We start from the raw sequence: 19,403 nt of genomic DNA, 5'->3' as shown, positions 1-19,403 counted from the left end.
TGAATCCACATCTAATTAAGCCTTCTAGTTTCAGGCTAAGACAAATTTACTCTACATGACTCTACCCATGAAAACATACCTTGAATACTTTGGTGTTGCAGTGAAAGTTCCGCTTTGGTCCTAAAACATAAATAAATAAATACATACATACATACATACATACATACATACATACATATAAACTTTAAAATGGAAAAAAACATTTTCTCATTCAAATACAAATTTAAACATTTTTCTTCATTTAAAGGAATTTCAAAATAGGATAAGTTGATTTTGGGACTACATCATTCCAACAATTACTACCAATTTGTTAACATTTACACTTCAAGTGGTTGCAAAAATGAAAGAGAGAGCTGAAAAATTAAAGTGTGAACTTTAGGAGTATAAACAAACTGAACTACATTGAGGTCTGAAAGTAACTTTGGAGATGACTGTCTGCCATATAGGGGTGGTAGGTCAGGGAAAAAATTTGGTCCTGAATTATGTAGCTTGGCTATCTAAATTCTCAAATACACTGAAAGTTTGTCATTATAACTTGAGATGTAAGTAAGTCACTAGTGAGAAAATTCTCAGACATTATTTATGATTCTTGTATTTCAAAGTAGGCAAAGAAAAGATAGGAAATACTGAATGGAAGCGGTTGAAAGCAAAACAAGGGTCATGCCTAATCTGCAATTTTGATCATCTGCCCCGAGATCATTAGAAGTGAACTGAAGAAAAGCAATCAGTTAACTTTTTTCCTCAGTCTAATTTACTACATAAATGCAATCAAGATCCCTCCCTTTTAAAAAAAGAAAAGCCTCTTGTTTCAGCTGTTTTAAGAGCAGTTTTTATACACCAGGCATATCTACTTGAATCCTGAGCAAGAATAATAAATTGGACAGTCTCTCCAGACTAAAATAGAAGTGATCAATATATGCTATCTTTAAAATGGAAATAAAACTACTAATACAGAATAATTTCTATGAGACAAATATAAAAGAATGTTGGTTTTCCCCCTAAAATGTGATTCTTTGAGAACAAGTTGATTAACAAAATAAAATCATAGTTTGAGTCCACAACAGAATTTTCTTCCTTGATTACAAAACAGAATTTAAGACACAAAATCTCAAACTAGAGCAAACTTTCATCTAAATGATTTAAAAAAGTTATTTATATTAGGCAAGACTGCAAACAATGTAATGTCCAATAGTAGAGGGATGATTAAATAAATTACAGTACAGTCAAGTTATACAGTGAAATATGAGGCCATTAAAATTCATGTTTATTAAAATATTAACAAAAAATAATTATGATAAACAATTACTTAAAATTTAAAAACAGGATACAAAACTATCTGAAGAATGAGCCCAATTTTGTAGAAAATATGAAGAAAAACAAAAATATATAGAAAATCTAAAACAGTGGTTCTCTGTGGGCAGTGAGATTATGGATGCTATGTTAAGTTTTCCTTAGTCTTTTCTTTGTACCATTTCTGTAGATGAACTTACATTGTTGATATATTCAGTAAAAGGGTTTTTGTTTTAAACAATTCTCAAATTTTTTTATTTAGAACTCCTTTATACTCTTAAAAATTACTGGAGAACCCAAAGAGTTTCTGTTTATATGGTTTGTATTTATTTATATTTACATATTAAAAATTTAAATGGAGAAAACTTAAATAATTATTAATTTTAAAATAACAGTAACATGTTAATATATATTTACGAAAAACTTATATTTTCCAAAATGAAAAAAAAATTCATGAAATAGCATTGTTTACATTTTAAAAAATCTCTTTAATGTATGGCTTAATAGAAGACAGCTGCCATTTCATACCTGCTATTACATTAAATCTTTTGCTACATATTGTTTTGTTTGAAGTACATAACAAAAATCTGGCCTCACACAGATATGCAGTTGGAAAAGGAAGGAGTATTTTAGTAGCCTTTTTGGATACTTGTGGATATTCTTTTTTGATATCACACCAAAACTCTAAAAGCAATAACTTCCTTAAAGCTTACTGGAAATGTAGAAACTGAAATAAAATCAATGAACTTTTTATTCTATTACATTATAACCCATTGGTCTATCTTGTACTTTGAATGGATGTATTATCTGTGACTGATTTTGTGACATCATGCTTTGGTCTTTTAGAAAATACTGATTTGAGTTATGTGGATCTTAGATTTATACACTTCACTATAAAACATCAAAAAGATCACCTTTGTAAATACGCATATTACCACTGATCTCACCAGAAAATTTTAAGTATTAGAAAGCAATCAAGGCCAAGGCAGTAGACACAATTTTTCCTAAATTCTAATTTTCACTTGAAAGTTTGAATTATTTTCTTTGGCAATAAATATCATCAGCCACGTTCCTTGAAGTGACTGGCTTACTTCATTCATTTTCAAGAAAATATCTGCCATATGCCCAAATGTGAATAACCAGTTTGTCTGTCAGTTATTCTTTCAAGTTAAAAAAAAAAAAAGTGAGGCTAGTGTTCTTACAATGCATACAACTCAAACAAGTGCACAAATGCTCTCCTTAAGACAACTATCACGCTTCAGAATGCAGAGAAGTACTTCAAACTTCATCACCCAGAATAACAAAAAGATATGTATTCAATGGTAGAGATTTAACAAAGCAAATAACTTTTCTGCTTCATCAAATGCATTAAGTAAAATGAATTTTTTTTTCTTTTTTAACTGCTAGTACATGGCAGTGAAAACCTCGGTGACTACTAGTACAATTTGGTGCCACAACCCTGATTCCTACTAAGGCTCCAGCATTTACCCACCATTTGCTTTAACACTATACGTGCAAATGTCAGTACCATGAAATAGGCAATAATGTGTTGGTATTATTATAAAAACAGTTTTGACTTCACAGACCCGCTGGAAGGTCTCAGGGATTCCCAGGGGGGTCCACAGACCATTCCTTGAGAATCACTCTTTTGAAATAAATGAAAGGATAAAATCTCTTAAAGTACAACAGTTGTATGAAGTCTAATTTTAATAAGCTCTACAAACTCTTCCTTCATGCTATTTTATAAATTCACTAAAATATTAATATTAATACACAGAATCAACAATCTGATTCAATTTTTCTTATGAAACTTACTGCGAATGTTTGTAAAATAACACATTTATACTGCTAATGGGGCAATTATTAAAAAGCATATAATTCTAAAACTCAAGAAAATGAAGATGTACAAAATGAAAAAAAAATCTACAATATAATAAAGCAAAAAAGTAGTATGCTTACTGTAACAGCGCTTGATATTTTTGTTCCACTTCATCTTGAGATTGCTAGAAAGAAAAACAGTAGTTTTTTCCAAATGATGAATGTTAACCCAATGCAACAACCTAAAAATTTAACATTTAAGATACTTTTTAAGATGCTTTCTTAGCATCTTTTTTATTGTGGTGAAATATATGTAACACCAAATTTACCATTTTAACTATTTTGAAGGTCCAGTTCTGTAGCATTATGTACATTCACAATGATATGCAAGCATCACCATGATCTCTCTCTGGAACTTTTACATCTCTCCCAACAGAAACTCCATACCCATTAAACACTAACTGTCCATTCAGATCCTCTCCCAACCCTTGGCGTCGGCCCTTCTTTTTTTTTTTTTTTTTTTTTAATTTATTGGGGTGACAATCGTTAGTAAAATTACGTAGATTTCAGGTGTGCAATTCTGTATTACATCATCTATAAATCCCATTGTGTGTTCACCACCCAGAGTCAGTTCTCCTTCCATCACCATATATTTGATCCCCCTTACCCTCATCTCCCACACCCCACCCCCCTTACCCTCTGGTAACCACTAAACTATTGTCTGTGTCTATGAGTTTCTGTTTCTCATTTGTTTGTCTTGTTCTTTTGTTGTTTTTGGTTTATATACCATATATCAGTGAAATCACATAGTTCTCTGCTTTTTCTGTCTGACCTATTTCACTCAGCATTACACTTTCAAGATCCATCCATGTTGTCACAAATGTTCCTATATCATCTTTTCTTACTGCCGAATAGTATTCCATTGTGTATATATACCACAACTTCTTTATCCATTCATCTATCAAAGGACATTTTGGTTGTTTCCATGTCTTGGCCACCGTAAACAAAGCTGCAATGAACATTGTAGCACACATGTCTTTATGTATAAATGTTTTCAGATTTTTGGGGTAGATACCCAGGAGAGGGATTGCTGGGTCATATGGCAATTCTATTAGTAATTTTTTGATGAACCTCCACACTGCCTTCCATAACGGCTGCACCAGTTTGCATTCCCACCAACAGTGTATGAGGGTTCCTTTTTCTCCACAGCCTCTCCAACACTTGTTACTATTTGTCTTGTTGATGATAGCCATTCTGGGCATCGGCCCTTCTACTTTCTGTCTCTATGAATTTGACAATTCCAAGTATCTCATATAAAAGGAATTATACTACATTTGTTCTTTTGTAATTGACTCATTTCACTTAGTACGTCTTCACAGTTCATCCATGTATCCATATGCCCTTCCTTTTTAAGTCTGAATAATATTTCATTTTGCTTATTCACTCATCCGTCAGTGGACGCTTGGGTTGATTCCACCTTTTGGCTATTGTGAATGATGCTTCTATAAATGTAGGTGAACAAATATATTTTTAAGTCCCTGTTTCACTTATTTTGGGCATAAACCCAGAAGTGAAATTTCTGGATCATATGGTAATTCTGTGTTTAATTTTTTGAGGAATCACCATACCATTTTCCACAGTGGCTGCACCCCTTCTACATTTCCTACCAGCAATGAACAAGAATTCCAATTTTTCCACATCCTCAACAACTTGTTATATTGTTTCTTTTGATAACTGCCATCCCAATGAGTATAAGGTGCTACCTCATTGTGATTTTGATGTGCATTACCCTAATGATAAATAATGTTGAACACCTTTTTATGTGCTTAGTGGCCACTTGTATATCTTCTTTGGTGAAATGTCCATTCATATCCTTTGCCCATTTTTAAATGAGGTTTTTTTTTTTTTTTTTTGAGTTGTAAGAGTCTTTATGTATTATGTATTATGTATTATCAGATCCAAATTTAATGTCAAGATACTTTTCCCCCTATGTTTTCTTCTAAGAGTTTTATAGTTTTGGCTCTTTATTTAGTTTTTGTCTTAACTCCTTTTTACAAAAGAATCTGTAGAACTTAAGTAAGTGTTCCTTCTTTTTATTCAGAGTTTTTCTCTTCTCTTCAGTAACCTATTAGTGGTTCTGATGAGCCACTTTTGTCAGATTCTGAGTTCCAGTACTTCCCCTGAGGGCCAAAAATTATACAACCTCTGTGTTACAGTGTTAAATGCTGAATGGATTCTCCCTGATTCTCAAGTCATGTCAGAAAATCTGAAGTTGTGCCCCTTTCAAAAAAGATAAAACACACTGATAAAATGCTCCCATTTTAAAATTTCACAGCATAATGACTTTTATCACTTAAAAAAAAATTATCACCTTCAATATCTTATTAGCATCAAAGAAGACCTTTAGAAAAAGGTTTCTCCAAGGGAGAACTGAACCTGCAAAATGCAAAATAACAAAATACAAGATAGCAGTAAAAGGTATGTAAGTTAATTTCAAGCTAAATTCTGGTTAAATCATTGAAATGCGAGAATAAAGTACTAGAGAGGAAGACAAGTATAAAAAATGTATGAGAATGTTAATTACTTCACCTCTCATAGCAAGTATTTAAAATATGATATTAAAAAAAGAAAGATTCTTATTTAAAAAAAAAAAAAGAAGAAAAAGGTTTCTCTTTGGGGGCCCTCTATGCTTGTTTCTATGATCAGTAACAAAGCTTTCTGAAAATAAAGCCATTAGCCCAAACTTCCAAGCATTCTTTGATCACTGAAACAGCCATAATAACAAGAAAACACAATTAAAGTACTGTGAAAACTTCAATCTTCTCCAATTAATGTTCATTGCTATCTACTGATAATGTACCCTTACATACTTCAAGGTTATCACATTGGTTCCCAAGCTGACTGTACAAAGCTACAGGCCCAGAGAGAAGACAGAATTTCAAGAAATAAACCTAGAAACTCCCAAGGATTAATTAAACAGGGTATACTTATATTATTTCTAAATATTTCTGTGTCTCCACAAAGCAATTCATTAAAATATTTATAACACCCACTTCATTTATCTTACTGTAGGACCAGTGACTTTTACTGTTGAAGGCTAATTATTTACTTGACCCCACCATCATAAGGAAAATACAAAAGATAAAGCAAGCAAGAAAGAAGTTTGCTCCTGACAGCTGATTATTTTTTTCTCCTGCATAGGCAGAAATACCACTCCAGAGTTAACGCCTCTGAATATAATGGGGGCTAGAGTTATTTGTCAATTAACAAAATGCAAGGATACACTTCAATCAATTCTTTCTTAAGGGATCCAAATTGCTATCAATCCTTTTGATGCATATGACCACCATTTTTATTCTGCCCCTGCATCCCTATATTTTGACCAGGCCATTAAACTATAGAGTTTTAAATTTTGTTTTGTTTTACATGTTCGGAGTAGGATGTGAGAGGTGAAAGATAGTTTAAATTAGCTGTATTAATTTTAAGGATCTGGAAAAGGAGCAAATCTATTTTTAAATCCTTAGCCAAAAAAAAAAAAAATCTCTACTATCCGAGATCATTCTCTTCAACTGAGTCATGGATTCTTGGGAGTAGAAGAAGCCCGGCCAGCCAGATCAGCCTGACCAACTCTGACTCTCCATGAGGCATCAGATGTCTCACACAAACTATCCTCAATGACAACACACATTCCTGGTATTTCATTACCTTCATGATAACATTACAGATAACATTTGCTTACAATACCTTTCTCAGACTATGGCACCCAAATTTGGTTATCTATATAAATGTTTTTGAATATTTCCAAATACTCGTATGATTGTCTTTTAAAGAGTTTCTTCTGGACAATTCACCTCTGCATTGCTTCAATATTCTTAAATGCTTAGTCATTTTAAATTCTACTCACTTGTATCTAAATATAACTTAAATTCAAAGTGATTTAACCATTGAATGAGAATTATCTTTACTCCAGCTGAGTCAGGTACCAAGACACTGTTTTCATCCCACCCCTTGCCAAAATATTCCTAAGCAACTGCAACTCTAGGCAGATACAGCAATTCTAGGATCCTAAGAATTGAAAAAGGTTAGGATGAGTTAGTCAGAAAAAGGATATCAATGGCATTGGTGATCAGCATAGCAGAGTCAAGGGGTTCCCTCAGTTTTGAAAAATCACACTGCATTTGGGTGTTGCAGGTATTTATACCTCAGTGAGGTAGCTAGTAAGAGAATGGTATCTGTCTACTGGGGCTCAAAAAGACAGCAACACACACACACACACACACACACACACACACACACACACACACAATCTCTCCATGAGCTCTGGCCTTGCCAACCACGATCCTTCTTCCATTACTGGGTCATCAAACAAGCTTTTCAAAGTTCTCATTAATGCTCATTTTAACTGATTTCACCTCTACATATGGAGGGATAAGGATGAAGGTGAAAGTTTCAGAATGGAGAAGGAAAATGAGATTCAAGCTGGATTCACACCTCTCAAATAAAGAATTCTGCATTTCAGGAAGTAGAAGTTAGAAGATGCAGCCTGCTGGTAATATTCACATGAATGAATTAATCATTATTCCCTGTTAAACAAGTATTTTTCAGATGATCAAACCTGATTGTAGTAACACCAGGGATGCCCCTGTATTAATGAGTTTTCCTATATTAATCAGAGAAAGAGAACCAATAGGATATGTATATACATAAATAAAGAGATTTAGTATAAGGAATTGGCTTTGTGGACTGGCAAGTCCAAATCTGCAGTGCGGGCCATGAGGCACAAGATCCAGGAAAGCTGATCGCACAGAGGAAATCTAAAGGCTGTCTGCTGAAGAATCCCCTCTTGCATGGTGAGGCTGGTCTTTTTTTCCTATTCAGGCCTTCAACTGGTTGGATGAGGCCCACCCACATTATGAAGGGCAATCTGCCTTACTCAAATCCAGTGATTTAAATGTCAATCTCATTCAAAAATATCCTCACAGAAACTGCCAGAATGATGTCTAACCAACTATATGGGCACTTCATGGCCCAGCCAAGTTGAAATAAAATTAAGCATCCCACCTCCTCATTTTGATAGACACCAATGTCTCCAATTGTACTCCAGGCATACGAATTACTAAACTCTCCAAATAAAATCAAATTTTTCCATGTGTAATTTAAAAACTGCTTGCCAAAAAACATATGTCAGCTAGAGATAAAATAATACAGGTACTATATATACCAATGGAAAAAATATTCAAATAAAATAAAAAATAAAAACTGCTTGCTACATAGCACTTGTAAAGAATAAGTAAAGGTATTGCTAGACTCAACAAAAATTATGAATATAAAATATTTTAAAAGATGCTGCCTAATTTTAAAAATTGCCATGGTGTGTGTTAAACCAAAGATCCACTATTTCTACACAGTTTGTCCTTAGTTAAAATAGCACATCATTTCTAAAATAGTCTGTTTTGAAGTTGAAATGTCAATATTGCACCTGAGTACTAAGGAAGAATTTATTTAGAAATCTGTTTAATAACTATTTGGAGTTTATATAGAAATCAAATTCAAGGTATAAAACTATGTATATGTATATGTATATGTATATGTATATGTATATGTATATGTATATGTATATGTATGTGTGTGTGCATTTAAATAACTCTGGGAAAGAATCTTTTCTGGTCTCTCCATTTCTATATTTGATAAAGTCAATTTCTCTCATATAGTCAAATTTTTAGAGGTTTATTTACATAGAATAAAGATAAAAATTGTGAAAGTAGCAATCTGTGTCAATTTTTAAAATAATATTAATTAACATTATCTACAGGTGCTTAAAAACTTTGGTTATAGGGTCTATCTTTTACTGTAGGCAAAAAATGGAGGGGGGCAAAGGAAAGTTAAAGGAGGTACCTATTTTACTACCCATGAATTTCCATGGAGGTGAAAAAAGAGGGATAAATATCAAACACTTAATTTATCCTTCTTATCCTGATTTTACAACAAGCCCCAAACCAGCAGATGGCTGATTTACTATCTAATGACACACCTATGAAAGGTATAGTCATTATCTCTTAAGGTCCTCTAAGGCAATGTTCCAAGCTGGCTCATCAACAGAAATTCCTAGGGAGGCTTTCAAAAAATGGAGATTGCAAGTTCCACCCAAGTACGGGTCTGGGAGTCCGTATTTTTAAAGAGGTACCCAAATGAGTCCGATAAATCAGCTTTCAAAGTCAACTGTACAACTTAGAGCCTGGTACAATATTCACATAGCAAATACATCTGAAATTAACTGAAAAATTATTATTTTTCCATTTCAGTTACTAAACCCAAAGAAAAAAAATTTTTTCCTTAACTTAGAAATTGCAAAAGTGATTTTTTTTAAATATGTAGTGAAAGAGCAGTTTATTAGAAGGAAAGGTACACTCCAAAGGGTTTGGAGCAGGCCCCGAGCAAAGGCAAGGCTCAAGAGACTCAAAGGCACTGACCTGCGAAGACTTGGGAGTTTTTATCCCTTTTTTTCTCTAGACTGGGCTGTTACTTTCAGGGCATGGGACCACTTGATTGACACCTGTGATTGACAAGAGGCTATTACCTCATCTTTCTAGACTGCACATGTTCCTTCCCAGAATTCAATCTGGTATAATGAACTTCGGGACATATGTATATATTACAATGATGGTATAATGAAATCCAGGTGAAATGAAGGTCATTGTGGACTTTACTGTGCAGGTGTTTTTGAGTGACTGGTTTAATCTAGTTCAGTATTTTGTACCCCTTTGTTCCTCAAAGGGGTAGATAATTACAATGAAAAGGGGAAGTTTTGGACAGAGAGGGTAGGTCTTCTGGGTGGTCGCATGCAAAAGTGATTTTTAAACAAATTATTAGAAGCTAAATGTAGACATCTCAGCTTCAAGGAAAAGTATTTGATGTTAAATTTTTCTTTTAATCAGAGATAATTCAAATGATATACCTTCCTAGGCACAATATTAAATATGTCTTCACGGTCACTGTTTGGGTCTGTTGTCATTTTTCTGCTATTAATGTGTATGTATCTTCCGTTCCATTTCTTAAAACTTTGCAAGTATCTCTGGTTAGCTAACTTATTTATGTCAAGTGCTAAGTGATTACATTAAAAAAGTGCTAAGTAATTACATTAAAAAAGAAACAAACAACAATTTGTGTATATAAGTGTGTGTATACACACATGCAGTCACACACACATAGGACAAAAGAAGGGACTTTCAGCAGTTCATCGCTTAAATTATACCACACAGACTAATAACTTCTTCACAAATTTACGATGACTTCTGACATACAATGGAGATGAAAATCGTAATTATTATACCCTAATTTAATCTATTTTAACCTTCTGTTCTTCTTACTTCTCTTTCTGGTAGATACCAGGAAAAAGAGAAAAATAAAGGAAAGGTGAGGGGAGAAAATATTTTAACCCCTTCCCCCCCAAAACAACTGGCTTTTACCAAAGTTGCACCAGAAAAACAAAATGTCTAAGAAAAAAGAAAAAACTGAATTTAGAGAAGAAAAAAGAAGCAAAATAATGGACAAAAAGAATTATTAGTAATTTGCAACTCTTTGAAACAACATTTCCAATTTTCAATAAATATGTATTTAATCAATATGCTTACATACCTGTAAGACTGCGTCCTCACGAAGAACAGGCATCGTCTTATTTTCACTTATTTGCTTTTGTGGATCCTCTCTGAGTTTGAACCTAAGTTGAATCTCAGGAGAACGTGTGCCTAGAAAGAAATATGTCATTTGTGACAGTTTCATTGCTCTGCTTTCCAATGACCCAAGGATTTCATAGATACTACAAAATGTCACTAAAAATCATTTTGTAAATAATTTCCTAACTGCAACTTTTAAGTGTCAAGATTTTAAAATTATTAATTAGGAAAAAACACATATAGGTTGGTGCAAAAGTAAGTGTGGTTTAAAGGGTCAAAAATAATTGCAAAAACTGCAATTACTTTTGCACCAACCTAATACTACACCAAACAAAATAATATTTGATATTTCCTTGTTTCAGAATGAATAAATGCAAAGGATATGTACAGGAAATTATACAAACTTAAACCCCACTAGGAAGAATACTTTCTTTTTTTTAATATTTCATTTTAGGTCATTTTAAAAAACATCATGCTAGTATATAATCCAAGAAAAGTCAGTTTGTGTTTCAAAATGGCAAACTGAGCCCATATTTTAATTTTCTTCCCTTCCCAGTCCCTAAAAAGAATACAAAAAAAAAAAAAAATGATCAGTTTTTTTTAAAATCTGAAGCACAATGGAAAAAAAGGAAATATACCCACTATTGATTAGAAGAAGGGAATGGATAAAAGGGACACCAAACATTAGCCAAACAGCTTGTCACTCAATATAGGAAAAGGAGGGGCTCCTTCAGAGTAACTATATGGATGTCTTCTATCAGAATCACTGAAAACCACCCAGCTCAGAGAAAATCACACCAACGAAAGATAGAAGAATGGGATGACATCATAGAAATGGTGGCGTGAGGTAAGCCTCTTGAAATCTCCCCTGGAGTTTACAACAAATTGAACACCTATAATTCTACAAAGGACTCCTTGTGCAGCAGACAGGCAAGACTAAGAGATACGCAACTGAAATCATCTAAAGGTGGGCAAATTGGGCGAGCGGGGGAGAAGGGACACGGGAAATGTGGAGACACAGGCTGAGCCGGCGAAGCACGCAGACCTAGCTTGGAGCTATGAGCTCCCTGCATTCTGGAACTACTGCAGCTGCAGGAAAGGGAAGAATTCAGACTGCTAGCACTTCCCTTTTGGCCCTGTAATGACGAGTGGGGAAAAGAGAGAAGAGGACACACTAGAGTGGGCCTAATGAATTTATTTAGCAATATTTAAACAATTTATTTAGCAATATGCAATAGCAAAAGACAAAGGTAATTAATAGACTATGCTAATATCAGAAAGTAAAGGTGATTAAGACTAAACTATATATGTTGATAACAATGTCATGTCAAAGGAGTACTCATACATATAAGTTTAAGAGATCCCAACATATGTTTACTACTTATCAAAAATCACTTGACTAAATACACAAATAATTTTATTAAGGAGTATCCAAAAGCAGTAATAAGCTCTATAGGACAGTAACTATTACAGTAGATGCCAAAAGTTCACCAAACCGCAGGAGAATAGCACTGGAAAAGTCATAAATCAAAACTTTGCCAGGTCTGTAGCTGAGAGAAACTCAGGCATCTCCCACACCGCTGCTTGTTACGTAGTTTCCAAGAATGTTGCTGCTGTTGTCGTCGTCGTCATTGTTGTTGTTAGAAGTCAAGGCATCTTCTGATGCTGTAAGCTGCAAGCTGCATCTAACAAGTTCTCAAGAAGGTTAACCTTGGGGAACAACACTGGAGAGGCCAGGAACCAGACAGACCTCACCAGGTTCGCGGCTGGACGTCAGAACATACCCTGGTGTTGTAAGCTGCATGTTGTTGAAGTCTCCAAAATGTTAGAATGATGAGAAATCACCGATGACAAATGACCAAATGACAAAATAATAATTACACTGCCAACTGAGGTCTGTCTTATATATATTCTCAGATGTACCTTAGAGCCAAGTTTCTTGTTCCTGCCTCTCCCTCCGGGAATGGCCAGTTCCGGGAGGGCCGCAGTTACTGATATGAATGCTGCCATCCAACCAAAGGGCCAATTCATCTGGATAAGCAACAAGGCCAGGTGATGTGTCTGTCACGTCATCCTGATATAACTTAGCTACTTCTTCACTTCATCTGCTGATGTGGGCAAAACAGACAGAAAGCAACATTATCTCATATCTCCCTTGCTTGGGAGAATGAGACCAAAGGGGGAATTTACTCAACCCCTCATCACAGCACAGACAGAAAAGCAACTTCATCCCATATTTCCCGTTTGGGAGAATGAGACCAAAGCGGGACAGAAAAGCAACCTCATCCCATACAGGAAGCAACATCATCTCATATCTCCCCTACTCGGGAGAATGAGACCAAAGGGGGAATTTACTCAACCCCTAATCACAGCACAGAATTCTTTTAACCCTAAGCTAACCATCACCTCACGTGCAGTAACAGACAAAAGCTAACAGACAAAAGCTCACATCAACCAATGAGGGCAAATTTTCTTTAACATCTTCCTACAGGCCCACAGTCCCTCCTGAGGGATCAGCATACAACACGCTGAATCCCATGCTCATGGCAGAGACCTTGGAGGAAAGACTGAGGGAAGAAGGGTGAAAACGGCCATTTAAGCCCTCACTGCCAAGCAGAGGACAGAAGGCTTAAGCACGGAGCCTAGCCAACCCCTCCCTACCCTCCAAGAGCTCACCCCATCCCACCCTCCCAGTGCTGGAAGCTGAATGGCAGCAGTGTCAGATCAGAATATTGGCAGTTCTGAGAACTGTGGTCCACAGCCATGGACTCGTAGACCAACTAGTTCCAGCGAAGGGGAGGGAGCCTTGGGTGCAGGATTGGTTATGCTTGTGGTTGCCACCATTGCTCAGAGCCACCTTTCACAACCCATTCTGCCCCTGCCCCCACCTATCTGGGTGGATCCCTGCAGGGGTAAACAGAGCCGCTGAAGCACACAGGCCCTGAATCTAGTGCAGGAAGAGCTTCGGCACTTCAGAAGCTCTCCACATCCCCCAATAGAGGTGGTGCCCTGAGGCCCTGGAGACCTACTCACAGAGGAGAAGCCCACTTTCCAGGGAACCCCCCGCATTGTGTGAGAAGCCAGAACAGTGCAGAGAAAATATAACACTACAGTGTGAGAGAGAATAAAAGGTTGCAGTTGAAAAGAAAATTCTACCAACACCTACTGGAAAGCAAAAGGAAGACCTCTCCCTACCAACCTGTTGCAGAATCCACTCCTGCAGATGCCTAGGAAGAGAAATAATAATTCATTAATTGCCATGACTAGCCAAAGTAACAAGGCAGCTCAGAAAGAAAATGAAAAGTCTCCAGAAAAGGAACTTAAAGACATGGAAATATGTGATTTAAATGACAGAGAATTCAAGATTGCAGTTCTGGAAAAAACTCAACAAGATGTAAGAAAACACAGACATGTAGTTTAATGAATTCAGAAACACAATCAAAGAACAAAATGAACATTTTAGCAAAGAGGCTGAAATTTTTGAAAAGAACCAAATGGAATTTCTGGAGATTAAGAATTCAATAAAAGAAAATTAAGAATGAAATAACCAGCTTAGGTAGTAGAGTTGACCAGATGAAGGAAAGAATCAGTGACATTGAAGATAAAAATCTGGAAATGCCACAGATGAAAGAAGAGAGAGACTTGAGAGTCAAAAGAAATGAAAGAACTCTACAAGATCTTTCTGACTCCATCAGAAAGAGCAATATAAGAATAAAGGGCATACTAGGAGGAGGAGAAAAGGAGAAGGGAACAGAGTATATTCAAACAAATAGTTGACGAGAGCTTCCAAAGCTTGTGGAAAGAACTGGATCCTCAAATCCAAGAAGCAAATAGAATACCTAATTACAGCAATCCCAACAGGCCTTCTCCAAGGCACATTGCATTGAAGCTGTCAAAAATTAACGACAAAGAAAGAATCCTAAAGGCAGTCAGGGAAAAGAAGACAGTAACCTACAAAGGAAAACCCATTAGATTATCATTAGATTTTTCAGCAGAAAGTCTACAAGCCAGGAGGGAGTAGAGTCAAATATTCAAACTATTGAAAGAGAGAAATTATGAGCCAAGAATAATATATCCAGCAGATATCCTTTAGATACGAAGGAGGAATAAAGATCTTTCCAGATATACAGAAGCTGAGGGAATTTTTCTAACACACGAACTGCACTACAAGAAATACTGAAGGAGGCTATTCGACCTAAAACAAAAAGCAAAAGAATACAAAACCATGAGTAGTATTATTTACAGACAGACGCAGGAAATGGCAACCCCTACACTAAATAAGACACTATACACTTAAACATAATATACCGTATAAAGAAGAAAAAAACAACACTTGAGGAAAAAGACAACTTGCTACTGCAGCGCAGAAATAAACTCACAGCATAAACAGGGATAATTTGTGACAACAAAAAACATAAAAGGGGAGAGAGTAAAGGCCTGAACGGCATAAGGGAATGGAGAAAGTAAGCACGCTGAAGAAAATGGAATATTCTAATTATGAAACTTTCTTTTACATAAACTTAATGGTAACCACTCAAAAAAAAAAAAAAAAAAAAATCCAGAACTGAAATATATAACAAAAAAAAGAAGACACAGAGGGAAAAATCATATAATACCACCACACTGAAATAACAGCAACAAAAAGGCAAAGAAACAATGGAGACACAAAGCTACCAGAAAACCAAAGATAGAATGATAGGAAATCCTCACATAGTAATAATCACCCTAAATGTAAATGGACTGAACTCACCAATAAAAAGGCACAGGGTAGCAGACTGGATCAAAAAACTAAACCCAACTATATGCTGCCTCTACAAGGACAAATATAGACTCAAAGTGAAAGGGTGGAAATTGACACTCCAAGCAAACGGTATACCGAGAAAATCAGGTGTATCCATATTGATATCAGATGAAACAAACTTCAGGATAAAAAAGGTAACAAGAGACAAAGATGAACATTCCATAATGATAAGGGGGACTATACAACAAGAAGACATAACAGTCATCAATATTTATGCCTCTAATCAGGGAGCACCAACATATACCAAACTACTACTAACAGAACTAAAGGGAGAAATTGACCAAAACACAATTATACTAGGGGACCTAAATACATCATTGATGATAGATCATCCAAACAGAAAATAAAGAAATATCAGCCCTAAAATGACACATGGGATGAAATGAATAAAATTGACATTTATAGAGCACTTCATCCTAGAACATCAGACTATGCATTCTTTTCTAGTGTACATGGAACATTCTCAAGGATAGACCATATATTAGGACATAAAACTAGCGTCAGCAAATTTAAGAAGACTGAAATCATACCAAGCATATTTTCTGACCACAATGCTTTGAAATTGGATATCAAATGCAAAAAGAAAGCAGGAAAAAACCACAAATATGTGGAGATTGAACAACATACTTTTAAAGAACGACTGGGTCAAAGAAGAAATTAGAGAAGCGATCAAAAGATACATAGAAACAAATGAGAATGAAAATACATCCTACCAAAATTTTTGAAATAAAGGGAAAGCAGTTTTAAGAGGGAAATTTATATTAAGATAGGCCTATCTCAAGAAAGAAGAAAAATCCCAGATAAATAACCTCACATTACACCTTAAAGAAGTAGAAAAAAGAAGAACAAGTGAAACCCAAAATCAGCAGAAGGTAGGAAATAATAAAAATCAAAGCAGAACTAAATGAAAGAGAACAAAAAGACAATAGAAAAAATTAATGCAACAAAAAGCTGGTTCTTTGAAAAGATTGATAAAATTGACAAACCCTTGGCTAGGCTCACTAAGATAAAAAGAGAGAAGACACTAATTAACAAAATCAGAAAAGAAAACGGGGAAGTTATCACGGACACCACAGAAATACAAAGGATCATCCAAGAATACTATATGCCACCAAACTCAATAACCTAGAAGAAATGGACAAGTTATTAGAAACATATAGCCTTCCTAGGCTGAATCATGAAAAACTGGAAAATCTAAATAGACTGATCAACAGTAAGGAAATTGAATCAGTCATCCGAAACCTTCCCAAAAGCAGAAGTCTGGACCAGATGGCTTCTCTAGTGAATTCTACCAAACATTCAAATAGGATCTAATACCGGTCCTACTCAAACTCTTCCAAAAAATTAAAGAAGAGACAATACTCCCTAACTCATTTTATGAGGCCAACATTACCCTGATACCAAAACCTGGTAAGGATAACACACAAAAAAGAAAATTACAGACCAATATCTCTGAAGAATACAAATGCAAAATCCTAAACAAAATTCTAGCAAATCGAATGCAACAATGCATTAAAAAAATTATACATCACAACCAAGTGGGGCTCATCCCAGGGCACAGGGATGGTTCGACATATGCAAATCGATCAATGTGATACACAAGATAACCAAAATAAAGGACAAAAATCATACGATTATAGCAACAGATGCAGAAAATGCGTTTGACAAGATGCAACATCCATTTAAGATTAAAACAATAAAACGGGTACAGAAGGAAAATACCTTAACATAACAAAGACCACATATGACAAACCCTCAGCTAATATCATAATTAATGGTGAAAAACTGAAGCCCTTTGCTCTACATTCAGGAACACGACAGGGCTGTTCCCTATCACCTCTGCTTTTCAATATAGTATTGGAAGTCCTAGCCAGAGCAATCAAGCAACAGAAAGGAATAAAAGGCATCCAAATTGGAAATGAAGAAGTTAAATTGTCACTCTTTGCAGAGGACATGATGCTATATATAGAAAACCTTAAAGATTCCATCACAAAGCTATTAGAAACAATCAACAAATACAGTAAAGTTGCCAGCTACAAAATCAACTTACAAAAATCCATTGCATTCCTGTATACTAACAATGAAACCTCAGAAAAAGAAATTAAAAAAAAAATTCCTTTTAAATTGCAACAAAAAGAATAAAATACCTAGAAATAAACTTAACCAAAGATGTGAAAGACCTATACACTGAAAACTATAAGACATTTTTAAAAGAAATTGAAGAAGACACAAAGAAATGGAAAGACATTCCATGTTCATGGATTGGAAGAATCAACATAGTTAAAATGGCCATATTATACAAAGCAATATACAGATTTAATGCAATCTCCATCAAAATCCCAATGGCATTTTTTAAAGAAATAGAAGAAAAAAATCATCAGATTTGTATGGAACCATAAAAGACCCTGAATAGCCAAAGCAAGCCTAAGAAAAAAGGCCAATAGGCCAATATGATCAATATGAAAAAATGCTCAACATCACTAATCATCAGAGAAATGCAAATAAAAACCACAATGAGATATCACCAGTTAGAATGGCTATCATCAACAAGACAAATAATAACAAGTGTCGGAGAGGCTGTGGAGAAAAAGGAACCCTTATATACTGTTGGTGGGAATGCAGATTGGTGCAGCTGCAATGGAAGGCAGTGTGGAGATTCCTCAAAAAATTAAAAATAGAATTATTATATGACCTAGCTATCCCTCTCTGGGGTATCGACCCAAAAAATCTGAAAACATTAATCCATAAAGATATATGTGCTCCGATGTTCACTGCAGGTTTATTTACGGTGGCCAAGACATGGAAACAACCAAAGTGTCCTTCGATAGATAAATGGATAAAGAAGTTGTGGTTTATATACACAATGGAATACTATTCTGCTATAAGAAAAGATAACATTTGCGACAACATACATGGATCTTGAGAGGATAATGCTAAGTGAAATAAGTCAAGACAGAAAAAGTAGAGAACCATATGATTTCACTGATACGTGGTATATAAAACTGAAAACAACAAAAGAACAATAAAAACAAATGAAGAAACAAAACTCATAGACACAGACAATAGTTTAGTGGTTACCAGAGGGTAAGGGGGGAGAGGGTGGTAGATGAGGGTAAAGGGGATCAAATATATGGTGATGGAAGGAGAACTGACTCTGGGTGGTGAACACACAATGTGATATATAGATGATGTATTACAGAATGTACACCTGAAACCTATGTAACTTTGCTAACAATTGTCACCCCAATAAACTTTAATTAAAAAAAAGATAGAAGAGTGTAAATTGGAAGCTTGCAGTGAATAAAGTCTCATACTTCACGCAGCTTGCTTTGTTTCCAAAGACACTTAGGACGAATGCTGTAGTCAGCTACTCTGTGTAGGAGGAGATCTTCCCGACCAGATATACAAATGTACTAAAAGCTAAGGTTGATAAAATAATGTAGTGATGGCACAGAAGTAGAAATAGTCAAATAGATCAACGAAACAAAACAAAGTGGGAAACAAACCTATATATGTCTGGGAATTTAACATATAACAATAATGGTATTTTAAACAGTGGCAAAAAAAAATAAACCATGGCACCAAGATGGGTTATTCAAAAAATAACATTGGGGCAATTGGTTAACCATTTGAAAAAATAAAATTAGAGACCTACCTTCCCATGTGGCAAAACATTCCAAAGAAATTAAAGATGTAAGTGTAAAAACTATAAATACAATAATTGGTAATAAAGATAAAATAAAATATTTTCATGGTCTTGAGGTAAGTAATCTATTTCTAAGTTTGTAAAAAACTACAAAACCCTAAAAGAAAAGACAGAC

General features: G+C 35.0%; 1 protein-coding gene across 1 annotated transcript in view; it reads right to left on the bottom strand.

Annotated features, from left to right (window-relative positions):
* The window catches only part of ANKRD31 (ankyrin repeat domain 31), a 131,743-nt gene that overhangs the window by 100,120 nt on the left and 12,220 nt on the right, over positions 1–19,403 (bottom strand). The window contains exons 3-5 of the mRNA XM_074329204.1: positions 10,744–10,853; positions 3,250–3,293; positions 80–120 (exon numbers count right to left, since the gene is read on the bottom strand). Coding sequence (XP_074185305.1) covers positions 80–120; positions 3,250–3,293; positions 10,744–10,853 — 195 coding nt within the window. The remainder of the gene's footprint in view (positions 1–79; positions 121–3,249; positions 3,294–10,743; positions 10,854–19,403) is intronic.

Source organism: Rhinolophus sinicus, linkage group LG03 (assembly GCF_036562045.2).
Source record: "Rhinolophus sinicus isolate RSC01 linkage group LG03, ASM3656204v1, whole genome shotgun sequence".
NCBI lineage: Eukaryota > Metazoa > Chordata > Mammalia > Chiroptera > Rhinolophidae > Rhinolophus > Rhinolophus sinicus.
Note: the sequence above shows the minus strand (reverse complement) of the source record. Positions and strands in the feature narration are given on the sequence as shown.